Below are 23,615 nucleotides of genomic sequence, written 5' to 3'. Positions count from 1 at the left end.
GGCACAGACAAAATTTTACATCTGAATGCGTGAGGTTTCAAACAGTCATGACTGTTTTTTTAAACCAACGGGCGGCTATAGTCGGTTTTAACTTGACAACAAAAACAAAAACTAAATTGAACCCTCGCTCACTTCCTGTTGCAGTGTTTGCTATGGACATAAAAGAAAAAAAAACATTCAAGTGCAGGACTGACCATTCCGGTAAAACCGTCTATACAGCTGAGCGGCGAAAACAAAAGTAACAATGTCGAGTGAATATTTCTGCAGTTAGTTTGCCGAATGCTGAGAAAAAGGAAGTGCTGTGGGGTTGCGCTCTGGTGAAAACTGTCTATAGTGAAAATGCTACATAATGTTGTTTTACAATTGGTTCTACAAAAACATGCTAATAAGCAAACATCCATCCAGGTGGCCTTTCGTGGTCCAATTGCCAAATTTGTAAAGTACATTCAGCAGAAAGTCTGTACCAAGTTTTGCATGAATCGGACGAACAGGGAGTTATGGACATTCAAAAAATAAAATAGAAGATAATGTTACAGTGCCCCTGAAAGACAAACATAGCATTTTTCTTAGTTCACCCAAAAATAAATTCAGTCATTATCTACTCACCCCCATGCCGATGGAAAGACGGGTGAAGGTTTTTAGTCCACAAAACAGTCCTGGAGTTTCACAGCAAAACACTGTTGCAGCATGCGACTAAAACAACTGAAGTGAATGGTGACCAACTTTCAAACGTTAAAAGAAAAAAAGGTCCATACTGCACACCTGGCGTAATCCAAGTCTCCAGGAGCCCTAAGATGCCAAGTTGACTTGAAAGGACGTCATTTACACCGTGTTTTTAGCAGAAATCTCCATGCTACTCTAGCTGCAACCACACCTTCTACACATGGCTACAGTGGTCAGTATGGAGCTTCTTCTTCTTCTTCGTTTCCTTTTCAAAGAGCATGATGCAGGTTAGACACCGCTTTGCATTATCTTTGCATCCATATTTGCATATTCGTATATATATATATATATATATATATATATATATATATTCATATATTTATTTATATATATCCATATTTGCATATATTTACATATTCGCTTTGCGTCCATATTTGGGACTTTTATGTGGCAATTATGATTCTTTTTTTTTCCACACATCTGCATCTAGACTGGTTTTTGTTAAGCATTTGGCACATGCACATAAAAACCCGCGAATCTAGCAATAACACCTGTGATGATTTTAATAATACAATTAATGTGGATCATTACCTCCGTACGCCGTGTCTGTCCCAGTCTGATCGTCCGTCGAGAGGCCGCTCGCGGCAGCTAAAACTTCTCCCCTCAGTCTGGAGCTAAAACTCATCTCTTCTCCTATCCACCAGGAGCTCCAGAGTGCCACTTGCGCTCGTCTCCGATGATAAAGTTATGCACCTGATACCATTGTGCAGCTGGTTTACATGAGCTGAGATGGTCGGTCCGCTGTGCCTTGCTGTGGCTCTCCAAAATTATATTTGCAAATAATAATAATAATAATAATGATTGGATTTATATAGCGCCTTTCCAAGGCTCAAAGCGCTTACACAGAATCATTATTCGTTCACACCATTCGTACCGGTGGTTCAGAAGCGTGGCAGCCACACGTTGGCGCTCAACGGTCCCTCCGAACCACCATCATCATTCATGTCAACATTCATACCAATCATACCAATCATACCATTCATGTCTTACATTCATACCAATCATACCAGGCAAGGAGGGTTAAGTGTCTTGCCCAGGGACACAACGATTAACAGCTGGGAGGGAGCGGGGATCGAACCGCCAACCCTTGCGTCATTGGCTGACCCGCTCTACCTCCTGAGCTAAAGCTGAGCTAAAGCCGCCCCCAAATAGGCATTATTTAGAAAAACCGATTGCATATTGGGGGTCAACTAGTTTTACTACTTAGTTACGTTTGACTACTGAAAGTATAAAGGGCCATATTAACCATAGATAGAGCCCAAACTAAACAGAAAGTAAAAAGTTGCCTTTGGGGGGGGGAAATGGAGCGGAGTTTTCTTCTTCTCCCGTCAATGCCGAAATGCATTCTGGGCAGTGTCGAATTATCATACCAGAGGGTCAAAATGCTATTGGTTTTGGTGGTAAATTATCGTACGTCTGGTGTTTTGGAAAGTTTTCTGCTGTACACATTGACTGTATATTATTATTATTACAGTAAGTACAGTAGCCCAAGTGTCGTCACAGGTGTTATCTGCACAGATGGCATTTTTTTGAGCATGTGCATTATAATACCACCTTTTTCTCCATATTTTTGCCCTGGGGGCATGTTTTAATTTTGTTTTTTGGGATATTTTCATAAGAATCTTGAGTCCTAACTGTAAATTACTATTATTATTTTTTTTACCTGCACCACGCTCTTTAACATTTGAAAGTGGGTCATCATTCACTTCAATTGTTAAGCCGAATTCTGCAACAGTGTTTTGCTGTGGAAATGTTTTGTGAACTAAAAACTTCCCCCGTCCTTCCATCGGTATGGGGGTGAGTATAATGCCTGAATTTTTATTTTTGTGTGAATTTATCCTTTAATCTTACGCTTCTATCATCCCTGTTTATGTGCTGTTTGCATGTTCTTGTGTGTGTGTGTGTGTGTGTGTGTGTGTGTGTGTGTGTGTGTGTGTGTGTGTGTGTGTGTGTGTGTAGATGTGGGGAGTTGGAGCAGGAGGTGGAGGCTCTACAGGCTCAGCTGGAGGAGAAACAGACAGAGAACGACCGGCTCAAACTCACACTGCACAGCAAGGAGGAGGAGGGGTCAGGACACACACACACACACACACACACGCACACACGCACATGCACACGCACACACATACACACGCGCACGCTGACTCACCAGTACTCCACCAGGGCTGGGTATAAAATATATCGAAACTTTAGAAACTCTAACCGACTTCATCTTACTGGGCGTTCAGTTCACACCGGGCAATTTTCGCAAATCGGTGGATGAGATTACATACAACATCAATGCAAAGGCACGAGTAGATGAGATTAGCTCCGGGTGGCCCGAATAGCGCGAGTGACGTGAACTTTGGCGGCACAAATGATGTGATTTTTGCCTCATTCGCTCGAGTTGCTCAAGATTTATTTCAACCCCGGTATGAACGCACAGTCACTCAACTGAATTAATTCGGCTTTATAATGCTGATATTGATTTGAAGTCGTGTTGCCCAGCTCTAACCTCCATCCTCCTGCAGGCAGGAACTGTCTCGGCTGACCGATGCCTACACCAAGCTGTTAGAAGACTACAACCAGCTCAAAGAGGACAAGAAGAACCAGGTGACTTTAGTCCACTGCAACAAAGGCTACTGTACAACACACACACACACACACGTCCCTACAAAACGTTGATGTCATGAGAAAACTTGAGCTGACCTTGATATAGTCAAGTTCAAAGCACATACAGAGCAGAGGCCCATACACACCTACATGAGCTCGTTCACGGAATAAAAACATTGCGGGGTGATCGCCGGCCTGCAAAGAGCCGCTCATGTGCGAAAAACAAAATACAGTCTGCAGGCCCTGGGAACCTGGCATTTTGTTTAGACAGGCATGTGTCGGTGTGGCGGGTGGTCATTTCTCATCCTGCCAACATGAGCCAACGACCAGCCGCCCTTGACTCCTCCGATACCTCTGACCCTGATTGGCACGCCCGCGGCATCCACACAGGCAGCGTGGCTGCTGCTGCGCTGCGGTCTGTCTGCCAACTCTCTTCCTATAGAGTTTACCTTTTATTAAATTTGCTATAGGCTAAACAATGCAATGATGATTTTAACTGAAGATCGCTTGGGCTCACTTCATAATCGAGGCAGTATTGATTTGTGTGTGTGTGTGTGTGTGTGTGTGTGTGGGGAGGGGAGGAATGAAGCCACGTTGTAGCCTATGTACTGTATGTGGTTTTCAGAGGGCAGGAGAACTGCTGCTGTGAGCTCATCCTCCTGTCTCAAATCAAAACGAGCCTTGATTGGCTGTGGCTGCCCCTGTAAAATATCATTTTAATGGCTATTTGTGTAGAGACACGTGCGCGGTAAGCAGAAAAAATAGGCTTCTATTCTCTAGATGACGCGCGTCTCACGCCTCGCAAGACACGCGCCTGAGATGCGCGTCTCATGCCGGTGGTGTGGCTGCTGTAACCTGTTAACATGGGCGCCGAAATGAAAATCAACAGGTAATGCCATGCAGACGCAAGATGTGTGTCCCGGCCGTAAGAATTGGCTTGGTATCATCAATGGGTTTGTATGTTATGGTTCTGGACGAGAAGCTTTGGGCCAACTCCTAACCTTCATCTGAGTTTATAAATAAGTTGTTAAAAGTGCTTGCTATCACATCACATCATGATGTTGGATTAAGATTCCATTTACTTTAACTCATTGAGTGCCAATGACGTCTAAAGACGTCAATTCAAATAGTAACGTAGAGTGCCAATGACGTCTAAAGACGTCAATTGCGTTTTTTGACGTTGGGACGTGGATCAAAGCCTGATGCATCTCCTGTAAAAATATGGTGGATGTTGAAGGTGTATAAGCTATTTTACGGATCCATTAGGTGGCGACAGTGCTCTCCAGATTAGAGAAAGGTGAGGAAAAACAGCAGAAGAAGCCCCGTGATGAAACGGAAACCGATGCATGCTGGAGCCAGAGCCGTATAGATTGCTCTGGCTGGAGCTAACGTTAGCTGCGAACAGCAGCCAATCCGCTCCCACAACTGAGCCCCTCTGTCTCTGCTGCATAGTTTCTCCACACGATTAGCCGCCAGAAAAGCAGCACCCGACACCGAAAAGCCAAACCATTCTCAGCAGTCCGGTTTGGCTTTTCGGTGTCGCGCTGGGAGCCGGCGCACAAAAACGGCGGAGCGCTCCGAAAATAGACGCTGGGTGCGTGTTAGGCTGTGTGTTAGTGTGGGGATGAGTTTCTCCCAGCTCCGCCGGCATGCAGGCTGTGTGTTAGTGTGGGGATGAGTTTATCCCAGCTCCATGCAGAGATTCGTCGCCTGACGCAGGTAGCAGAGATTCGAGCAGAGCCACCAGAGACACTCCCACGGAGGAGGAGTTTGCAGTTGAGGGGGGTGGGGCACGCAGGGCACCACACAACTACACCACGTCACTACATCAGAAAATATTAGCTTCAGAGTCAGTGATGTGCTTGAAATGCTTCATTTCACAAAAGGCTCATTATCTCAGCTTCTAGTTTGAAACGTCTGTTTTTGGTGAAATCAACCTATCTTCTACTGCTGAGAACTAAAGAACGGAAAATGATATCAATAAACTTTTTTTTGCTGATGATACAAGAGAGTCTCATCGTTCTTTGGGCGTGTTCTGTGTTTACATAGTAATATCACACAATATTCTGTGGGTCTTGAGAAATCACTGAAAACGCTCTGAAAGGGCTGGCACTGGGAGCATCCGTTTTCCAGAAATGGCTGGCACTCAATGAGTTAAGTTCAGGTTCCTTGGTTCTCTGATCATTATTTCCTCCAGTTAATTTATAAGTTGGTTTGTTATAAGTTAGTTGTATTTTATGTGTGTCTTGTAAACCCATGAGGGTTGGGCACTGTGGAGTGCATGACACTTAAAAAATAAAAAATAAAAAAATCATTAAGATTTTTCCATATCAGTTTGCCATTTCCCCTTGCATCATTAATCACTTTAAAAAAATCAGCTTTAGCCTTCCTTATATTCCTTACTACCTTATTTCGAAGGGATGTAAAAATATTCCTGTCATTACAGTACTAAGGCCAGATTGAAGTGCTCTTTTGAGCACAGAATCTCTCTCTTTCATCTGTCACCAGAGGGCACCATTGAGCCATGGCAGTGTTCTTTTGTCTAGGTTTGCTTTGCACCTTCTTTGTGAAGGAAGATATCACTGTACTAGCTGTTAAAAAAGTTTTTGAGCTATCCTCAATGTCTACACTGGACAGAAGATTAGACCAATCTATTGGTTTTAGAGTAGTTTCAAGTTGTTTTTTTTCATTTTTCATTTTTAGGAATTCTCTGGTGGTAATATTTAAAAGCGCTAATGTATTAGGCTACTGCATGACTCACTATGGTTTACTTTTCGAAGGCACAACATTATGTTAATTTAAAACAGGTTTATGTGCAAATGTGTTCTTTATTTCCTTTTTGGTACTCGGGGTATTTCGGATCACACACACAAAAAGAACAAAACAAAAAACATTGCAATGGTACACTTTTATTTTGAAAGTTGTAACAGGAATTTTCCATTTTATTCTGGTAGACTTGACAACTGTGAGCAAACAGCTTTTAGCGTGTTGTCTTTGATGTTAATTGAGTCTTCCACTCGCTGCATCATTCACGTGTGCTTTGGTATCATGTGTCAAATTGGGGTAAATATCTTGTAGTGTAAACTAGGCATTAAAGGATTGTGCTATTCTCTCAGGTCTGTCTGTAAACATGACATGAGCATACCTGCCAACATTGGGCTGTGAAAAAGAGAGATTTCCTGGGGTATTGGTGAATGGCTTACCCTCAATGACCCCCCCCCCCCGCCGCACCCATATAACCCATACACCACAAATTACTAGAATAAGTACAATGATGTACATTAAATTGCTTTTAATTAGTCTTAAATTCATAACTCACAGTAAAATAAATAATGATACGATAAAGTAAACATACATGTACAAAAGATGGGATCAAAAGTCAGCATCTAATATTTACATCACCAAAAATATCAAGTGCAAACATTGTGAGTGTCAGTGAATCTGGAATATGTTAGAAGTTTGCCTCTGTGCTTCCACGGCTTGTGTTTGGCATGAGCATGTTTGCGAACGTCATTTCCCCCTCCGTGTTCGTTAAAGTCGGCCCGACATAGCTTCCAAAACGCATGGTATTTGCTAATGGTGCCCCGTCTATGTGCCGACAGCCCGTAATGCCGATAGCCCACAAGCAGAACCAGCTGAGCGAGGCGGCATGCAGCGTGTTGGTGGACTGGCTGGAGCTAACCTCTCCCACACCCCACGCCTAAACCTAACCTCTCCCACCCCCCACGCCTAAACCTACCCTCTCCCACCCCCACACCTAAACCTAACCTCCCCCAGAGCCTAACCCTAAACCTAACCTCTCCCACCCCCCACATCTAAACCTAACATCGGCATTGCGGGCTGTCGGCACTGCGGGTGGTCGGCATAGCGGGTGGACCGCTTTGCTAATGTGGCTAGAGGTTATCTTTCGATTTTTCCAGTGGAAAAGCAGTCCTCCCCCGAGAGCATAAGTAACTCCAGTGACGCACTTATGCACCGTCATTCGTTACTGCCCCTGGGTTGGTTTGCCAGGTACCATGAGACATATCCTACAAATCGGGAGATTAGCAGGAGAAATTGCTAGGTTTATTGAGCTATAGCTACAGTAGCTACTCTGCTCTGCCCTGGATGTGCTTCCAACTCGCTCTGTTGTGAAGTGCTTTCAACCTTTCAACTCGCCCTGTTGAGAAGCACATCCGGGGCAGAGCAGAGATAAAACCCAGTAGCTAGCTATAGCTCAATAAACCTATTATGCTAAAAACACTTCTGATATTTATTTGATTTCGAGATCATGGACAATGCAGTTGAATTTGATGGTCGCGTTGTGGTGGATGGATTTGGAAAATTTATTTTCAGGGTGAGTTAAAAATCATAAAAAAAAAGCCTAAAACAAGGTCCAGGTTGTAAAAAAACTGAATTCTCCTTTAAAGCCCTTAGAGCCCAGGGGCCTGTACTACGAAGCTAGTTTAACAGATCCGCGATAAGTCCCTTTGATCTGGTTTGACTGAACAGGATCAAAGCTATCTAGTTTAAGGATACTACGACGCTGGTTTTCTAGTCGATAACTGAAGCTGGGATCTGCCTGTGCACGCGCACGTTTTTCGCTCGTGCACAGGCGCGCGTCCACGCGAAAGAGGTGCGCTAGCCAATCACATTATGAACAGCTGAGTTGATCCACGCCCACACCCATTTCCACACCCATTTCCTCGTTCCATGAAAGCGCAGTGCATGATCAGAGTTTTAGCGGATATTTAATGTATCCGCGATTTAATGTCAGAATGAAAATCCGCGTTGGATAGTCTGCTGAAGGGCTGTCTAAAGCAGCAGCTTGTATTCACATCAGTCATTTGATTTACTTTGATCAGCGATTTCTGTCTGATACAGCTGCATTGATACAGCAGCAACAAATGTAAATGTGTAATCTCAGTCTATACATTTCCACAATCTGTAAGCCTATTTAGACCATAGATTTAGAAACGCATGCTCAATGAATAATGATCTCTATCACTCATGTGTGTGGTTGCACTGATCGAATAATTCATATATAAAATAGCCTAGTATAAAGCCTAATAGCCTACTATAAAAGAGAAAACTGCTGAACTGAATTGAGACGATGCGGGCATAGTTATCATTGATAAAAACTAGCCTATTTTTGCTCATATATTGGCATACAGCCTACAGGACACAGTTCCAGCTGAAAGATGCAAGAATAGCCTGCATATTTAGTATTGGGGCTATCCCATATTTATATTATATGTATAGGCTTTTCTGGCATGTAGGAGAATATCACCCTCACTCCATTTGAGGGTCCGTTCATGATATGCGCCGCGGTGATTAATAGTGATCATATTTCTCCACGCATCGTTGAGCTGTTAAGACATAAAGTGGTAAGTAGGCTTAATTTAATTATGTAGCCTACAGAGCCACGAATGTTTTGCTTGTTCTATTCTCAGTTGACTGCAATCTATTTTTCATATGGCGATCTTATGAATGGTGAGTGACTCCAGAGAGCCGATATTATATGGGTCTCTCATGGATTTTGATCTTATCCTCTGAAGCTAACCTGGTCGCGACCAGGTTAGCTTTGCAGCGTCAGTTGCCATGGTGATTGAAAGTTAACTTGCTTTGTAGTACGGCTAAACCAGGTTTAAACTCAAACTTACTCGGATAAGGCATTAAACTAGCTTCGTAGTACAGGCTCCAGGACAGAGTAGTACAGAAAGACTCTCGCTGCTTGAAATGTAAGTGTTGAAACATTGACTGTGTGTTTGTAGTTTCACACACTACAGACAGAGTGAAGGTGCAGCAAAACCATGTTTACCATGTTGAAATATTGACTGTGTGTTTGTAGTTTCACACACTACAGACAGAGTGAAGGTACAGCAAAACCATGTTTACCATGTTGTTTCCACATAATCCACACTTTGATTACCACCTCGGGTCCAGTGGACCCAAACACCACAAATGTAATATAAATGTGTAGGGGGGTGCACAGTGTGCACTCAATGAAAATATGATCTTTTATATGTTCTTCACAGAAAATGAGCTAAGGTCAATGAGTATCAGGTTGAAAAAATAATTAATTGCATGATCTTTCTTTTAGTAAACATTGAAAAGGCAGACCCGAACACCACACAAGGGTTAATGTAAATTAAAAACAACAATGGCACAAGTATTGATCCTTGGGGAACCGCACACCTATGTAGCATGACAGACCAATCACGGACTCTTATCCAAGCATATTTTATTTCTAAAAGTTCATAAACAATCACAGTTAACACGTTCACTGCCAATGACGTATTAATCCCTAAAAAAAAATCCAACGGTTGACTGCCAATGACGTATTAATACGTCAAAAAAATGAGTGGGATGTGCATCTAACCCTTTTACATCTCTTATATCAATATTGGAGCCACCGAACATGTACAACCCATTCCACCGCCCCAATAAGTGGCGACAGTGCTCTCCCAGACTAGAGGAAGGCAAGCAAAAAGCAGTGTGAGGAAGCCATTCTCGTGAAAATGGATTGGCGAAAACGCTTTCGTTTTCGCGCTGATTGCTGGCGGTGCGGGATTGCAAATTTGCATAATAGATTACGGGTGGAACACACTTTGAAACACGCAGCATAAATAAGACCAGAATCGCAAAAGCTTCATCAAAGCTCTCAACACAAACCACAAGAAACGAGCGAGCCGATCCAGACTTGCACAGCGGCCGCCAGCAGACAGGCAGCAGCAGCAGAAGCAGTGAGCCTGGTGACGCGAGGTTACAGCAGCAACAGAAACGAGCTTGTGACATGCCCGCTGCAGCCAAGAAGAACACACACGGAGGGAGGAGTTTGAAGGAGAGGGGTGTTTCCTGCTGTTATGGAGGAAATTACTGTTCAAAACTATTGTTTAGATGTCTGACGTCTTACTGATGCCAAAAATGAATGGTTAAAGTGACTGTTCTATCGAATTTCACCAAAAGCCGTTTATCTCAGAATAATTTTTCAGACGCTGAAACCATGCTGTATTCAACTGCTAATGCTTACATAACTACTAACTCTACAAACTAACTCTTTTAGACAGAGAAAGCACACATTCTATTACGGTAGTTCTTTTGAGATATTGTGTGTTCACAAAATCTTAGCAGAAAAGAATCCTCGGGTCTTGAAAGATGAGCCAGAATCCTCAAAAAAAACCTCTGGCAGAACCTACCTACAGTAAAAAAAAAAACGGCTGGCAGTGAATGTGTTAAATATCCCCACTTCCTATCTCAACAAAACTGTTTGATTGTCTGGCATGTTATTAATGTACTTGGCAAAAACATGAGTGAACTAGCTGGCCAGCTAGCTTGTGCTGCCTGTCACTAGTAGGAGGAGGGGTGGGGGTTGTACGGATGCCTAGTTGGCCATTTTCGAGTCATGCTTTGCAAATACAGAATAATGTTAAAATACAGAAAGTATTAAACTCTTTATTTTATGGGGGCATTTAAATTCCAATTCCAAGGGCAATTCTAGATTTTTTATGTGCATTTTGCCCCGAGCCCCCACTAATTTCCTACGCTGCCGCACAAGTTAATTTAGATCTCCCTGAAGACCAGTTATTGACACAGACATATTGCTCTGTTTTGAATATAATTTAATAACCATCTGTATGCACATTCATGAAAACCATATTTAGATAGCAAGTATGTCATGGTTCACAGTATCGAAAGCTTTGGATAAATCTAAGAAGATACCCAGAGCATATTCATTGTTATTTAAGGCAAAAATTGATTTTATCAACCAGATTTAGTAGTGCTGTATCTGTCAAGTGATTCTTGTGGAATCCATATCGATGTGCACAATATTATGGTTATTTAGATGATTCAGAATTATTTTATATACAAGTTTCTTCAAAATGCATAATTAATGTCATAGTATAATAATAATGGCTTTTCAAAGTCTGAGACTTGATTTATTCTTATTTTTTTCCCCATTTTCCCCTTTCTCTCTAGTACTCACTGTTGTACCTCCACATACCCCTAGGGGTACTCTTACCCCAGTTTGGGAACCACTGATCTAGTCTCCGGTTTGACCTTTGCCCTCTGGCCCCTCAGGCCCAGCTGGAGGAGTTTGGGGCCCGGCTGGACACTGCAGAGCGAGCCCTGGCTGCCAAACAGGAGCAGATTGACGACATGAAGAAGAACGAGCTGGAGACCATTTCCGTCTTCCAGGCCCAGGTGTGTGTGTGTGTGTGTGTGTGTGTGTGTGTGTGTGTGTGTGTGTGTGTGTGTGTGTGTGTGTGTGTGTGTGTGTGTGTGTGTGTGTGTGTGTGTGTGTGTGTGTGTGTGTGTGTGTGTGTGTGTGTGTGTGTGTGACGTGCTGGCTGCTGTGGGTGGTGCGGCCATTGCACGTTTTTGGCCATTTCATCGGCCATAATGACCTAATTACAATAATAATTAGATTTGTCACTGACACCTTCAGGGTGCTTATCACCACCTGCTGTACAAGTAGGTTACTTGCATCCTTTCAAAACTCCAGTCTTCACATGTCCACATTCCCATTCCAACCCGGATTTTGATGACGGCCGCCGAGACCGGAGCTTTTGTGTTTGATGCTCAAAACAATAGAGGTACAGTAGTGTGGAAAATAGATCCAAACAAAGTGCAGATCCCTAAAAACGGCCTAATGTAGACATGGCCTGTGAGATACAGCCATGCAGTTAGTTAGATTCACAAATGAAAGGGAGTTAACGGTACAACTGCCTACTCCCTTTCAGTCGCCTAAAATACACAATTTCTACAGCTCCAGAAACACTCCTGTCACCACGCAATAAATAAGAATCCAAAGTTAGTGAAACGACCATTTTCAGAGTAAATCCACACCGAGATCTAACAAAGATTAACCAAACTAAGCAAGATTAACTGAAGTTACTTCCTCGTTTGTCATGATGCACTACACAGGCGCTTGCGCTGTGTACAGCGCCTCATGGCAAACGAGGAAGTAACTTTGGTTATACTCTGTTATTTGGGTTACTCTTTGTTTGTTTTCAGCTTTTGAGGCGCTGTGTGAAATCAGTGCGCCTGGCGGCCATGTTTGGAAAATAGTTCTGGCTATATATTTACCTTCAAAAATGACCTCTTGTAAAAAGTTCTGCTTCCGCAATGCTTTCTGGGAAGTATGCAAACACCGCTGGTGTTTGGTAGGAGAAGGGAGGGGAGGGGTGGATGGGAAGAAGGCAGCAAGAGGACAGGTCCGTTCACAGCGCTAGCTGTCTGTGAATGAAAAACCAACGTCCGATTCTGGGGAGCTTGCTGGGTATTCTGGGGGAAGGGGGGGAGGAATGTTCCACCTCTAGTGAGCCCTCTGAGTGAGCTGCCGGTCTCCATTCCGTCCGGCTCGCTAGATGACAGTGTCATGACAGTTCCCTCTTATCAAAGTTGTGTGTAGTCTCTTCACAGCGTCGGCTGACTTTGAATGAAACCACGCATCCGCAAGCAGGAACTGCACAGAGGTCTGCCATTGGCTCTGAAATTTGCCCACCCCACAAAAGTTTTTTTTTTTTTTAACGGACAGGAGCCACGGCTGACTGCTGCCTCAGTAGTAATGTGTTGAGTTCACTTTAAGTCGTAAAACTGTGACAGTTCACAAAACTTTAACACTACATGTATATCAAAACCTTCTGCTACTTCTGCTCTCACTCACAATGTCAAAATATCAGCGATGTGATGTATAGTTTTTAGGATATTAATGATTGTTTGACACTAGTGTTGCACTTTTTTTCACAGTAGCCTAGTTTAGTACTAGGACTAGTAGTTTCTGCTGTCAGCTCAAGAGTCAAACGAAGCGTTTCAGACAGACGCTGACCTGAGGGCCTGCATAAAGGGACAGTACAAGATAAATAAGGACTTTTTTGAAATGTAAATCATGCAAAGCCACTCTAGTGGAGTGCCAGAATAAAATTATAATAAAATATAGAACTGGAAATTAGCATAATAACGTTAGGTCGCCTTTAACATATGTCTTGCAGGCGGAGGTTTACTCCTCGGATTTCTATGCGGAGCGAGCAGCGAGGGAGAAAATCCACTCACAAAACGAGCGCCTGCTCACTCAGCTAGAGTTCATGAAGAAGCAGAACAACCAGCTGCAGGAGGAGGTGGACTCACTGGGCAGGTAAGAGCAAATAACTAGAGATGGAAGGAAATACCACTCTTAAACTGCACAGGAATGGCACAAAATGTAAAATCGATGATGTAGAATACCCTCACTTTCCTCCTCACTAGTGGAGTGACGAGGACACATACCCGCATGGTTCATGCCCACCAAAAGGGATCCGTCCACCTAGACTCACCTTTGCCCTGTCAAGCCCTGCCCCGCTGGTGCAACTTGGTTGGTTGGTTGCCTTGCTGTACTTCCATCTTCAATTGGTCTATTTTGATTTTGGCCCCTCCTCTCGTCTTGTCGTTTGCAATGTCCTGACGCCAGGTATCCCAGCATGCTTTGCAAGGTGATGAGCAATGGATGGCAGCAACGAGAGGAGGGGCCATTTAGAAATGGACCAATTGAAGACGGAAATACAGAAAGGCAGCCAACCAAGCTGCAGCAGCGGGGCAGGGCTTGACAGGGCGAAGGTGAGTCCATCGCCCTGTATCGCTTTCGGTGGGCATGAACCGTCATTACAGCTTCCTTCCCGCAGACACAGCCAATCATGTGTGTATGAACGCCCAGCCAAGCCGGACGTAACAAGGGGGTGCAACACACCCGTTCCCAGAACAAAATGACAGGGGGGGCATTCAATATCTTAGGGGGGGCACTACAAGGGGGCTGCGAAAAAATTTGGATGCTTTTAAGCCTGTTTTTAAGCCAGATCTCATTTCTCAGCATTCACTGTAGTAGCTGTGTCAATATGTATATACTGTCTTTTATTTCAATATATTGTTTTTCTAAGTTCTCACTGACACCCACCTCTTTGTGTGTTTTTGACATGAGTTAGGTTGTTGTTGCTGTCATTGATGATACTGCTGCTGTAACACCAGAATGTCCCTCTGCGGATGAATAAGGCACTCTATCTATCTATCTATCTATCTATTGTATCTATCTATCTATCTATCTATCTATCTATCTATCTATCTATCTATCTATTGTATCTGTCTACTCTATATATCTATCGATCTATCTACTGTATCGATCTATCTGTCTATTACTGTATCTATCTATCTATCTACTGTATCTATCTACTCTATCTAACCAGAGAAAAAGGCATGTAGGAAAGATCTTGAGGATCACTCTGTTGGGCTTCTCTGTGCCAAGATCACTTGGCGCTGTAGCCTAAAATGCCCCATTAATCCTAGCATAGCACTGCTAGCTTCAGTGGTGTTGTTATTTACATCAGTGCTGCTCACGTTTTTAGCTCCAGGAGTGACGCTGCCCGTTGCTGCTCCGCTGCTCGATGACGATGCTACGTCATGTGCTCCTCTGCCGGTGTTATGTTTAGCTTCTGATAACTATCGTTAATTTATCCCTATTTCGCCTTTCGCCATCCTAGGAATACCTAGGATGGCGAAACACAACCAAAGTTGGTGACCCACCCTACTCTGCCTGTGATTGGCTAATACGTTGCCTTCCTTAGTTGGGATTGGTCAGGTTTTAGGCATGAGGAGCAAGATTGGTTAGAGTAATATCAGGGTACACCAACCAGATGCAGAGTAGCCCGTGGTCATTCCAGAGATTTAAAGAAAGCCCTCACTCACCACTGCACCCTATATGCCAGGGTTGAGTGGCCCTCTCTGGCTGCATGTAGGCTCACCCATTGGTACATGTTTATCTATAAATCCATCCTTGGATTAATTCCACCGTACCTCTGTGGCTATATTTCTAGAGCCCACAGTAATTACCGCTTACGCTCAACCGATTACTACCAGCTAAATGCCCCCAAAATTCATACGGATCTTGGCAAACATGCTTTCATGTATTCTGCCCCTACAGCTTGGAACTCACTTCAGAGCAACCTCAAACTGAAGGAACTTGTTCCACTTGGAACTTTCAAAAATCTAATGAAGGACATAGAAGTAGATTCTTTTCGTATTTGCACGTTTTTTTATTAACGTTGTAACTGCTTTTGCATGTTTTATTTTTTATTATTATTATTATTTATTATTTTGCTGTTTTATTGCATGTTTGTGCATTGGTGTTTGTCTGTTTTAATGTTGTAACGTTATCTCTTTTATGCTGCTATCTTGGCCAGGCTTCCCTTGAAAAAGAGGTCTTTGTACCTCAATGGGACCGACCTGGTTAAATAAAGGTAAAAAAAGAAAGAGACAGTACAACAGTACAACGTCTCATGGAAATAATAAATAAATAACAGCTTTTCGTCAGGGCGGGCACAGCTGATTCAGTGGGCGGGCCCGGCCCCTCAAAGCCCGCCCTTGGTTACGGGTCTGGAGTGCAAACCTGCGACCCTCGTGTTGGTAGGCAAGGAATCTACCGCTACACTACCCGGAGGCCCTGCTGATGTTATATTTAAACATAAACAAGAGTTAGGGCTCTTATACATTGCTTCTAAATTGTACAAAAGCCTGTTGTTTCCCAGCATGATGTCAGAGCCACGGACTCTCACGCATCGGGAGCACATTAATTTACTGTGCAGTGTGAATCCTAAAGTGGACTCAGCTAATAACTTCTTCAGTTTAGTGTACGCCTTCATGAAACCATGTCGTTTTAATGCTCATACTTCAAACTTTTCAGGCATGTTCTGTCTTTGTATTTGAGTGTGTGTGTGTGTGTGTGTGTGTGTGTGTGTGTGTGTGTGTGTGTATATCTATGTATTTATAGGTTGAGACTGAGGCTCTGCTGGCAAACAGAAGCATTAGTGATAAGTCGGTCTCACTGGTTCTCAACATGGGTTCAGGGGACCATCAGGGGTCCTTGAGGGGGTTTCAGGGGGTCCCCAGCATATTCAGAAACTTTGCCATCATTTCAGGTAGCACAATTAGAGAATGTGTGTGTGCGTGAAGCTAGGGGAGGGTGGGGCGGCGTCAACAATGCTGCTATGAAGCATACCGGCAATAACTTGAATCCACTTTCACCCCAGACTAAAGCCAAGCATACACTGTACGGATTGAGCCCATTTCTGTCCCGATTTGTGAGCTGCACGACTCATGTTACACTCTGACCGAATAGAGAGCCAAAGTGAACGTCACTTCCTGCTTCAGCACTGTACCAGAGATTTTCATCCGCCATTTATTTTCCCATAGACATTTCGTAAAATGCTAATAAAAGGTTTTACTTGTTCAAACCAAACGGTTCAGATATTTTTAGAAACAGGAGAGACCATGCACGTAACATTTCACTCGGACCAAAATGTTTTAAAAAAAATGCGGATTTAAGAAAATATTTTTTCGATGATGTTTTTTAGGCCGGCGTGAGACAGTCTCGTTATTAGGCATTGTCGTCTCATTCTGTCACAGATTTACAAGCCGATTTGGCTTTGGCCAATCCTGCCGTGTTCCCGCCCCCAAATCCAGTGGGATTGTCACGGATTTAGAAGCCCATTTGGCTTTGGCCAATCCTGGCGTGTTCTGCCCCAAAATCAGTGGGATTCAGCGTGTTGTGGTGCTACGAGAGTGAGAGCCGCAGGCAGCAGCCAGCTGCCTTTGTGTGGAGCAGAGCGAGTGCAGCCTGCCGGCCTGGAATCTCCGAGGGGCCGGGGTCTGAATTCGGCCTTAACTACGTTAACTAATGTTATCCTGGAATGTGATTTTAACAAGCCAGTTAGACATTACTGTTTGCTTTCTTTTGTATGTTACATACAATTGCCCAACTTATGGGCTAGAAATTCTGCCAAGTTACATTGCACTAGGCAGACATTTCCTCTATTTCGAGGAGAAAAGCCAGCTGCCTTTGTGTGGAGCGGAGCGAGTGCCTTTCACTGAAAAATATCTGAATTTGACAATTGATGGTGTTTTTCTTTGGACTACGTGGGTGACACTTGTTTCTGAACTGTGTTGTATTGATGCTGTTGTGTGGATGTGTGGAGTGCAGTGTCATGGTGTTTGCTGGATAATTGCCTTATAAGGGAGAGCGATTCTGTGCTCAGCTGATGGCATGATGCTTATCCGCTCTTGCTTTCAACCTATTTGGAGTTACTACTGAAGTTTGTGTGTTGATGTTGACTGATAAATTAACTGCTAAGTTACCTACAGTAGGAAGCTTCTGTGATGACGTGGGTTTGATTTCCACAAAAATCTGAAGAAAACTGCACTGCTGGATAATTTCTTGTAATCACATTTTATTGGTGGAAGTAGGCCATTTTTAGAGCAATTGAGTTTGTCTTTTCCATTTTCACATTTTTCATCATAGTAAACACCCTCCCCCCCCATTGCCCATTAATTAGTTGTTAGACAGACACACAAAAGTGGGGTAACAAAATATACCTGCGTGGTAAACAAATGTGCATGGCTGGTACAATTTCAAACTGACCAACCTAGCCTTGTTTAAGTGAAATACTCTCTCCCGATTCTAAATATATCTGAACCGTTTGTTTTGACCAAGTAAAACTGTTTTGATAAGCATTTTACGAAATGTCTATGGGAAAATAAATGGCGGATGAAAATCTCTGGTACAGTGCTGAAGCAGGAAAAGGACGTTCACTTTAGCTCTCTATTTCACATTCGTTGGGCGTCGTTTTTGCTGTGCAGTGTACAGGGGGAATGAATTTCTGACGTGTCAGTTTTTCCACTAAAACTGTTATTTCTTCCTGTTTGTTAAATGCTCTGTAAGTGATTCTGGAGGAAGGATTGAGTCAACACGATTTTCATTCTCAAGTAGTCAGATACTGAGGCTTTGGGTTGGTGATCCGTTCCAGAACACCAACCCAAAGCCTATAGTATTTGACTACTTGGGGATGAGAACCATGTTGACTCAATCCTCTTTGTGGAGTTCTCTCCTGATTAGATAAAGTGGGATGGGATAGCAGAAAAGTTTATCTTTGTAATAATAATAATAATAATACATTTATCTTATATAGCGCTTTTCTAGATACTCAAAGTCGCTTTACAGAAACACACAAATTTAATACTTTAATTAAATACATTCATGTAAATTAAAGGTGGGGACAGTAGGTAGAGTGGAGTGAGGTTAGGAGGAGAAGGCGAGGTTGAAGAGGTGGGTCTTGAGGGCCTGTTTGAAGGATGTTATGGACTTATATTGACGGATGTGGATGGGGAGAGTGTTCCAGAGGGTGGGTGCGGCAACTGAGAAGGCCCTGTCGCCCCAGGTCCGGAGCTTGGTCCTGGGGATCGTCAAGCAGATGGTGTCTCCGGACCTGAGGCTGCGGGTGGGGACGTGGCGGGGGAGGAGATCAGAGAGGTAGGGGGGGGCAGGTTGTTGAGGGCTTTGTAGCTGGCGAGTAGAATTTTGTAGTTGATCCGGTATTTGACTGGGAGGCAGTGGAGGTTATGAAGGACGGGAGTGATGTGGTTCTGGTGGCGGGCGGAGGTGAGGAGGTGGGCAGTGGAATTCTGTAAATGTTCTAAATTTATATTGCACTTTTTTCCAAAGCGCTTTACAATGAGTAGGTATTCGCCCATTAAATACACTGATGGCGGCAAGCTACCACACAAGGTGCTGGCACAGCCATCGGGACCAATTTGGGGTTCAATATCTTGCCCAAGGACACTTCCACATGCAGAGTGGGGGAGGCGGGGATCGAACCACTTACCTCTTTTATCCAAAGCGATTAGTGGACGATGGGCTCTACCTTCCGAGTGGGGTTGTCAAAAGTATCGATACTATTGAAAAGTATCAATACTGAATTTTCAAACGGATACAATACTCATTGGCAACAGGTATCGATAGTATCGATAAGTATATATACTAAAAAAAAAAAAAAAACTTTTTCCCCCTCCCTATCATTGGTGGGTATCTGTTGCTTCAACGAGCTAGATGTGTTCTGATAGGCTGATGGCTAGAGCATGGGTAATCTGCTGTCAGTGCAAAGTTTTTAATGAGTTTTATCGGAACTAGATTATGGAGAAGTGTGCTTCTGTCCGTCCATCTGTCTAACTTTATTTCAATCATGAGAGACTAGAAGAGAGTACAATAAACTTTAATGATACAATAACAAATTAGATTTGGCGTATGACTCCATGATACGATGACGTATCTCCTGAGACGTGAGGACGTCAGTGATTTATAGGATAGAGAATTCCCCCCCATAGGGAATTATTCATGAATCATGCCAATGGTGGTGTTCAGGGGAGGAGGTGGGGTGAAACAACTGCATCGCCGGAGATCAGCACTGAGGGTAACAGGACAAGGTTAGTTACAACCAGTAGGTACATGGGAGCTGATATACTCTCCAGTTAAGTGATTGGCCAGCAGGCCAGCGTGGAAGACTGTGAATGGACAAGGAATAAAGGGGCGTACATATCAATGAATGAGTGATATGACCTGAACAGGGCGTTGACAGCAGAGGGAAGAGAGATGAATAAAAGGGCTGCAATCAATGAATGGGATGGTTGATCAGGCGTTGCTAAGGGAGGTAGTCTTCATTATTGAAATATAGTCCAAGACATTATTTTTGATCGTCATCACGTGTTATCGAAAATGTTATTGAGTATCGATATTTTCCGGTATTTTTCGGTATCGAAATTATAATTAGAAACTCTAGTATCCATATAGTACCCATGTTACTGGCCAAACACTCTATACCAGTGATGGCTGTCAGAATAGCAATTTTTAGGTTTTTTCCATTCCAGTTGGGCTGAAAAGAAATACAATGAATGTGTGAAACTAACTGAAAATACATCCTGCTATATTCCTGTAAACATTTGCTGACCCTTCTCTTGCTCAGGCAGTCTCTGAACGAGATGCAAAGGAGACACGAGTCACCGGGAAGACATCCACAGGGGGGCGCTGCTGCTCCGGTGGGGAGAGGTACATGTTTTAACCCTGTTCACACAGCCAACAGAGGACCCTGCTTTAAAAAAAAAATCTGGGGATAACCCTGAAAAATCTGGGTAAACCCTGCTACAAGCATGGCCAGCTAGCCCTGGGCTAAAATTGGGGTTAACCCACTTTAGAATTTGCTTGTGTGAATTGTTTCTTAGCCCAGGGCTAAGCATTGCATGAAAACCACTAGAGTGGTTTGGAGTAGAGACTAGGGCTAAAGACAGACAGCTCATTGTGTCACAGTAACTTAGTGTTTTGGAGTAGAGACTCGGGCTAAAGACAGACAGTTGCCTGTGTCACAGTAACTCGTAGGCCTCTATCTTCCGACAGGCGATATCCCTAAATAGTGCTTTGCACACTGTTTGCGCATGCCTTAAGGCACGGAAGATAGCGTTCCGCCTTGCGCCGTCTGCCAGGTGTTCTGCCGAGTTTTGCTCCCCCGCCGAGCAGCAAAAAAAAACATCCTCACCTCACGGGAGCTACTTGTAATGATTTATACAGAAATGTTACTGATTCAAAGTGATATAATTTCTGGTAGACATGACCTCCCTGATTTCTAAGTTAAAACAGCCCCGAAAAATATGTTGGGGATGGGCATGCGGAAACGTTCACGGCACCTGTCGCAAGCGCAAATTAGAGCTGTGCCAATTCTGCCAAAAATCATCTGCGCCCCAAAATGCTGGGATTTGGGCGGTCTTAACTACCAGAATTATTCACAGGTGTGGCCAGGCAAGGCTGGGCATTACGTCAATCAAAACCAATCAGGTTCCTGTCTCGCAATGGTTGTTTGCGCGAGGTTGCCTCACTGAGGCATGCAATATGCTGTAATTCTCTCCATGCGTAATAGAGTGTACTCACTCGTGCGAGGACAGAGGGAGCTTATTGACAGATCGTCTGTGGTGCCAATGACCCTTCAGGTTATGAAGGTAAATAGCCTATGTCCATTGTCCCACAAGTGTTCTCAATTAATTTCCCTCTTTGCGATGTGATAAAAGTTTCTCAGTGAGTTATAGTTGATTGCCTCACTGAATTATCTGCTAATACCCAATTTTAGCAGCATAATTTGATGTCTTGGCATAGCAAGGCTGTGCTTAATGACATCTCCAAAAGGAATTCCACTTTCCACTCCGCAAATACCTCTCTGCGCTGCGATGGGAGCGCAGCCGTAATCTCCGTGCAGAGCGCCCAGTGCAGAGAGGTATTTGCGCGTAAGAGGTCCTTTTCAAAGCTCTTAGCGCAAAGTAATTGCGCGCTGCTGACGATAGGGTAACGCCTTCTATCCCACATTTTAGCGCTGAAACGCCTGCTTTGGCATGGGGCAGCCAATTCCCAGGCATGTGCTTGTGTCCACCCCCAATTTGCATTGCGCACAGCGTTAAACGAGCGCAAACGCAAAATTAGCACTTTTGGGAAGATAGAGGCCAGAGTGTTTTGGAGTAGAGACTAGGGCTAAAGACAGACAGTTGACTGTGTCACAGTAACTCAGTGTTTTGGAGTAGAGACTAGGGCTAAAGACAGATAGTTGACTGTCACAGTAACTCAGAGTGTTTTGGAGTAGAGACTAGGACTAAAGACAGATAGTTGTCACAGTAACCTACATTTTGGAAACAAATCCACCTTATCGCACTATTCACTTTTACAGCCTCTGCACAGTGCTCTGTGCTGAAACACGTAAGCGTTTTTCTATTGTGATGTGAACCAAATGAATAATCAAAATGTTATTTTGTCCTCCTTGACTTGGAAATCTGAGCGCAACCTCTTCTCTCAAATAACTATTCGCTGTTAATGAGAACTGTTTCTAGCCTGGTTTAGGCTGTGACCAGAAGGTGTCTGTCTGTTCCAGGCACTGGCAGCCAGCAGGGGGTCATACCTGACCACAGCTGTCCCCTGTGTAACCAGATCCTGCCGGACCTGGACTCCCTGCAGATCCACATCATGGACTGCCTCACCTGAACCTCCGTCACTATAAACATCCACCACCACCACAACAACAACAACAGCAACAACCACAACAACAATAACAATAACACCTTCATCTGAGTCTTCCTCTGCTTCCAAATGTACCAAAATGCTCCACAGTCCCCAGATACGGACGGAGTCATGGAATTTGCAGAATTTTCCATAATTTGGCTGAAATTGGTCAAATAGGCCTAATAATCCAAATCAAAAGTAAGCCTATTTATTGCAGTAACCTAAATGATTTCATAATTATAAAATAGGCCTCGAGAAATAATTCCATTTTGGATTGGGGTGTTTCGAGAGGGGGGTCAGTCTTGCATGGGACCCTTACGTCACCTCACAACTTGGTTTTCACATCTGAGAGGCAAGTCATCAAATAGGTGTGTGTGTGTGTGTGTGTGTGTGTGTGTGTGTGTGTGTGTGTGTGTGTGTGTGTGTGTGTGTGTGTGTGTGTGTGTGTGTGTGTGTGTGTGTGTGTGTGTGTGTGTGTGTGTGTCTCTCTCTCTGTCTGTGTCTGTCTGTGTGTGTGTGTGTGTGTGTGTGTGTTTCTAGGTTGAGAAAGGCTCTGCTGGCAAACAGAAGCAGTAGTGATTTCATAAGTCGTCCTCACTGGTTCTCAACGTGGGGTCAGGGGACCCCAGGGGACTGTTCTGAGCTCTGTCAGGTTCTCATCCAAATTATGGAACCACTGGCGCTTTAGCCTGTATGTAAAATGACCATGGTGGAACAACTATAATACCTGTGCTTTCATCATCTGTTTCTCTATATATCTCAATGTTTTATATATTTCTATGCTGTGTTTGGTGTTTGTTGTTCTATGGACCCCCCTGAGCTGTGTCCTGAATAAAGTTTGAATTTAATTGAATTGACCACCAGGGGTCCTTGAGGGGGTTTCAGGGGGTCCCCAGGTATTCAGAAACTTTGCCATCATTTCAGGTAGCACAATTAGAGAATGTAAGAATTACTATTTTAAGCAAAGTTTCACTGCTATCTCTCCACCTACAATACAGACATGGAATTCTGGACAAAATGATATCTAAAAATAAAAGTATTCTCAGAATTATGTTCGAGAGACACAATCTCATCAAATGGGGTGTCCGAGGTCCTACTGTATAGTAAATTAGGGACCCTTGATTTGAAAAAGGCTGAGGATGTAAGTGCTCTATGCTGACAAAGTTCAGTGCAGACAAAATAAACAGCCAAAGTTCAGGCTTTAAAAAAGTCACATGTGTTTTTTGACAGGTTTTGTAGGTTTCTTTTTCAAATCAAAATGAAAACTAGAACAAATCAAATGCATCATTTGATTTGTCATAAAGGAGGTCATGTACAATGTATTTCATTCCACATTGCATAATATTAACTCTTTTAGGCCGTGCCAGCAAAACCAACTGTTTATGACTATAGGGGTCATGCTGGATGAGAACATCCATTGAGCCTTTGCTCATTG

General features: G+C 43.6%; 1 protein-coding gene across 1 annotated transcript in view; it reads left to right on the top strand.

The window, feature by feature from the left end:
• Positions 1 to 23,043, top strand: part of LOC310791715 (protein mono-ADP-ribosyltransferase PARP12-like) — a gene marked incomplete at its 5' end in the record, with an annotated part of 41,749 nt that extends 18,706 nt beyond the window's left edge. The window contains 6 exons of the mRNA XM_083653370.1: positions 2,683 to 2,790; positions 3,234 to 3,315; positions 11,377 to 11,499; positions 13,290 to 13,432; positions 20,112 to 20,194; positions 22,053 to 23,043. Of these exons, the coding sequence (XP_083509496.1) occupies positions 2,683 to 2,790; positions 3,234 to 3,315; positions 11,377 to 11,499; positions 13,290 to 13,432; positions 20,112 to 20,194; positions 22,053 to 22,162 (649 nt within the window). The 3' untranslated portion in view covers positions 22,163 to 23,043. The remainder of the gene's footprint in view (positions 1 to 2,682; positions 2,791 to 3,233; positions 3,316 to 11,376; positions 11,500 to 13,289; positions 13,433 to 20,111; positions 20,195 to 22,052) is intronic.
• Between the last annotated feature and the right edge of the window lie 572 nt (positions 23,044 to 23,615).

This window comes from Poromitra crassiceps (genome assembly GCF_964638095.1).
Source record: "Poromitra crassiceps genome assembly, chromosome: 2".
NCBI lineage: Eukaryota > Metazoa > Chordata > Actinopteri > Beryciformes > Melamphaidae > Poromitra > Poromitra crassiceps.
This window is presented reverse-complemented; position numbering and strand designations above follow the sequence as displayed.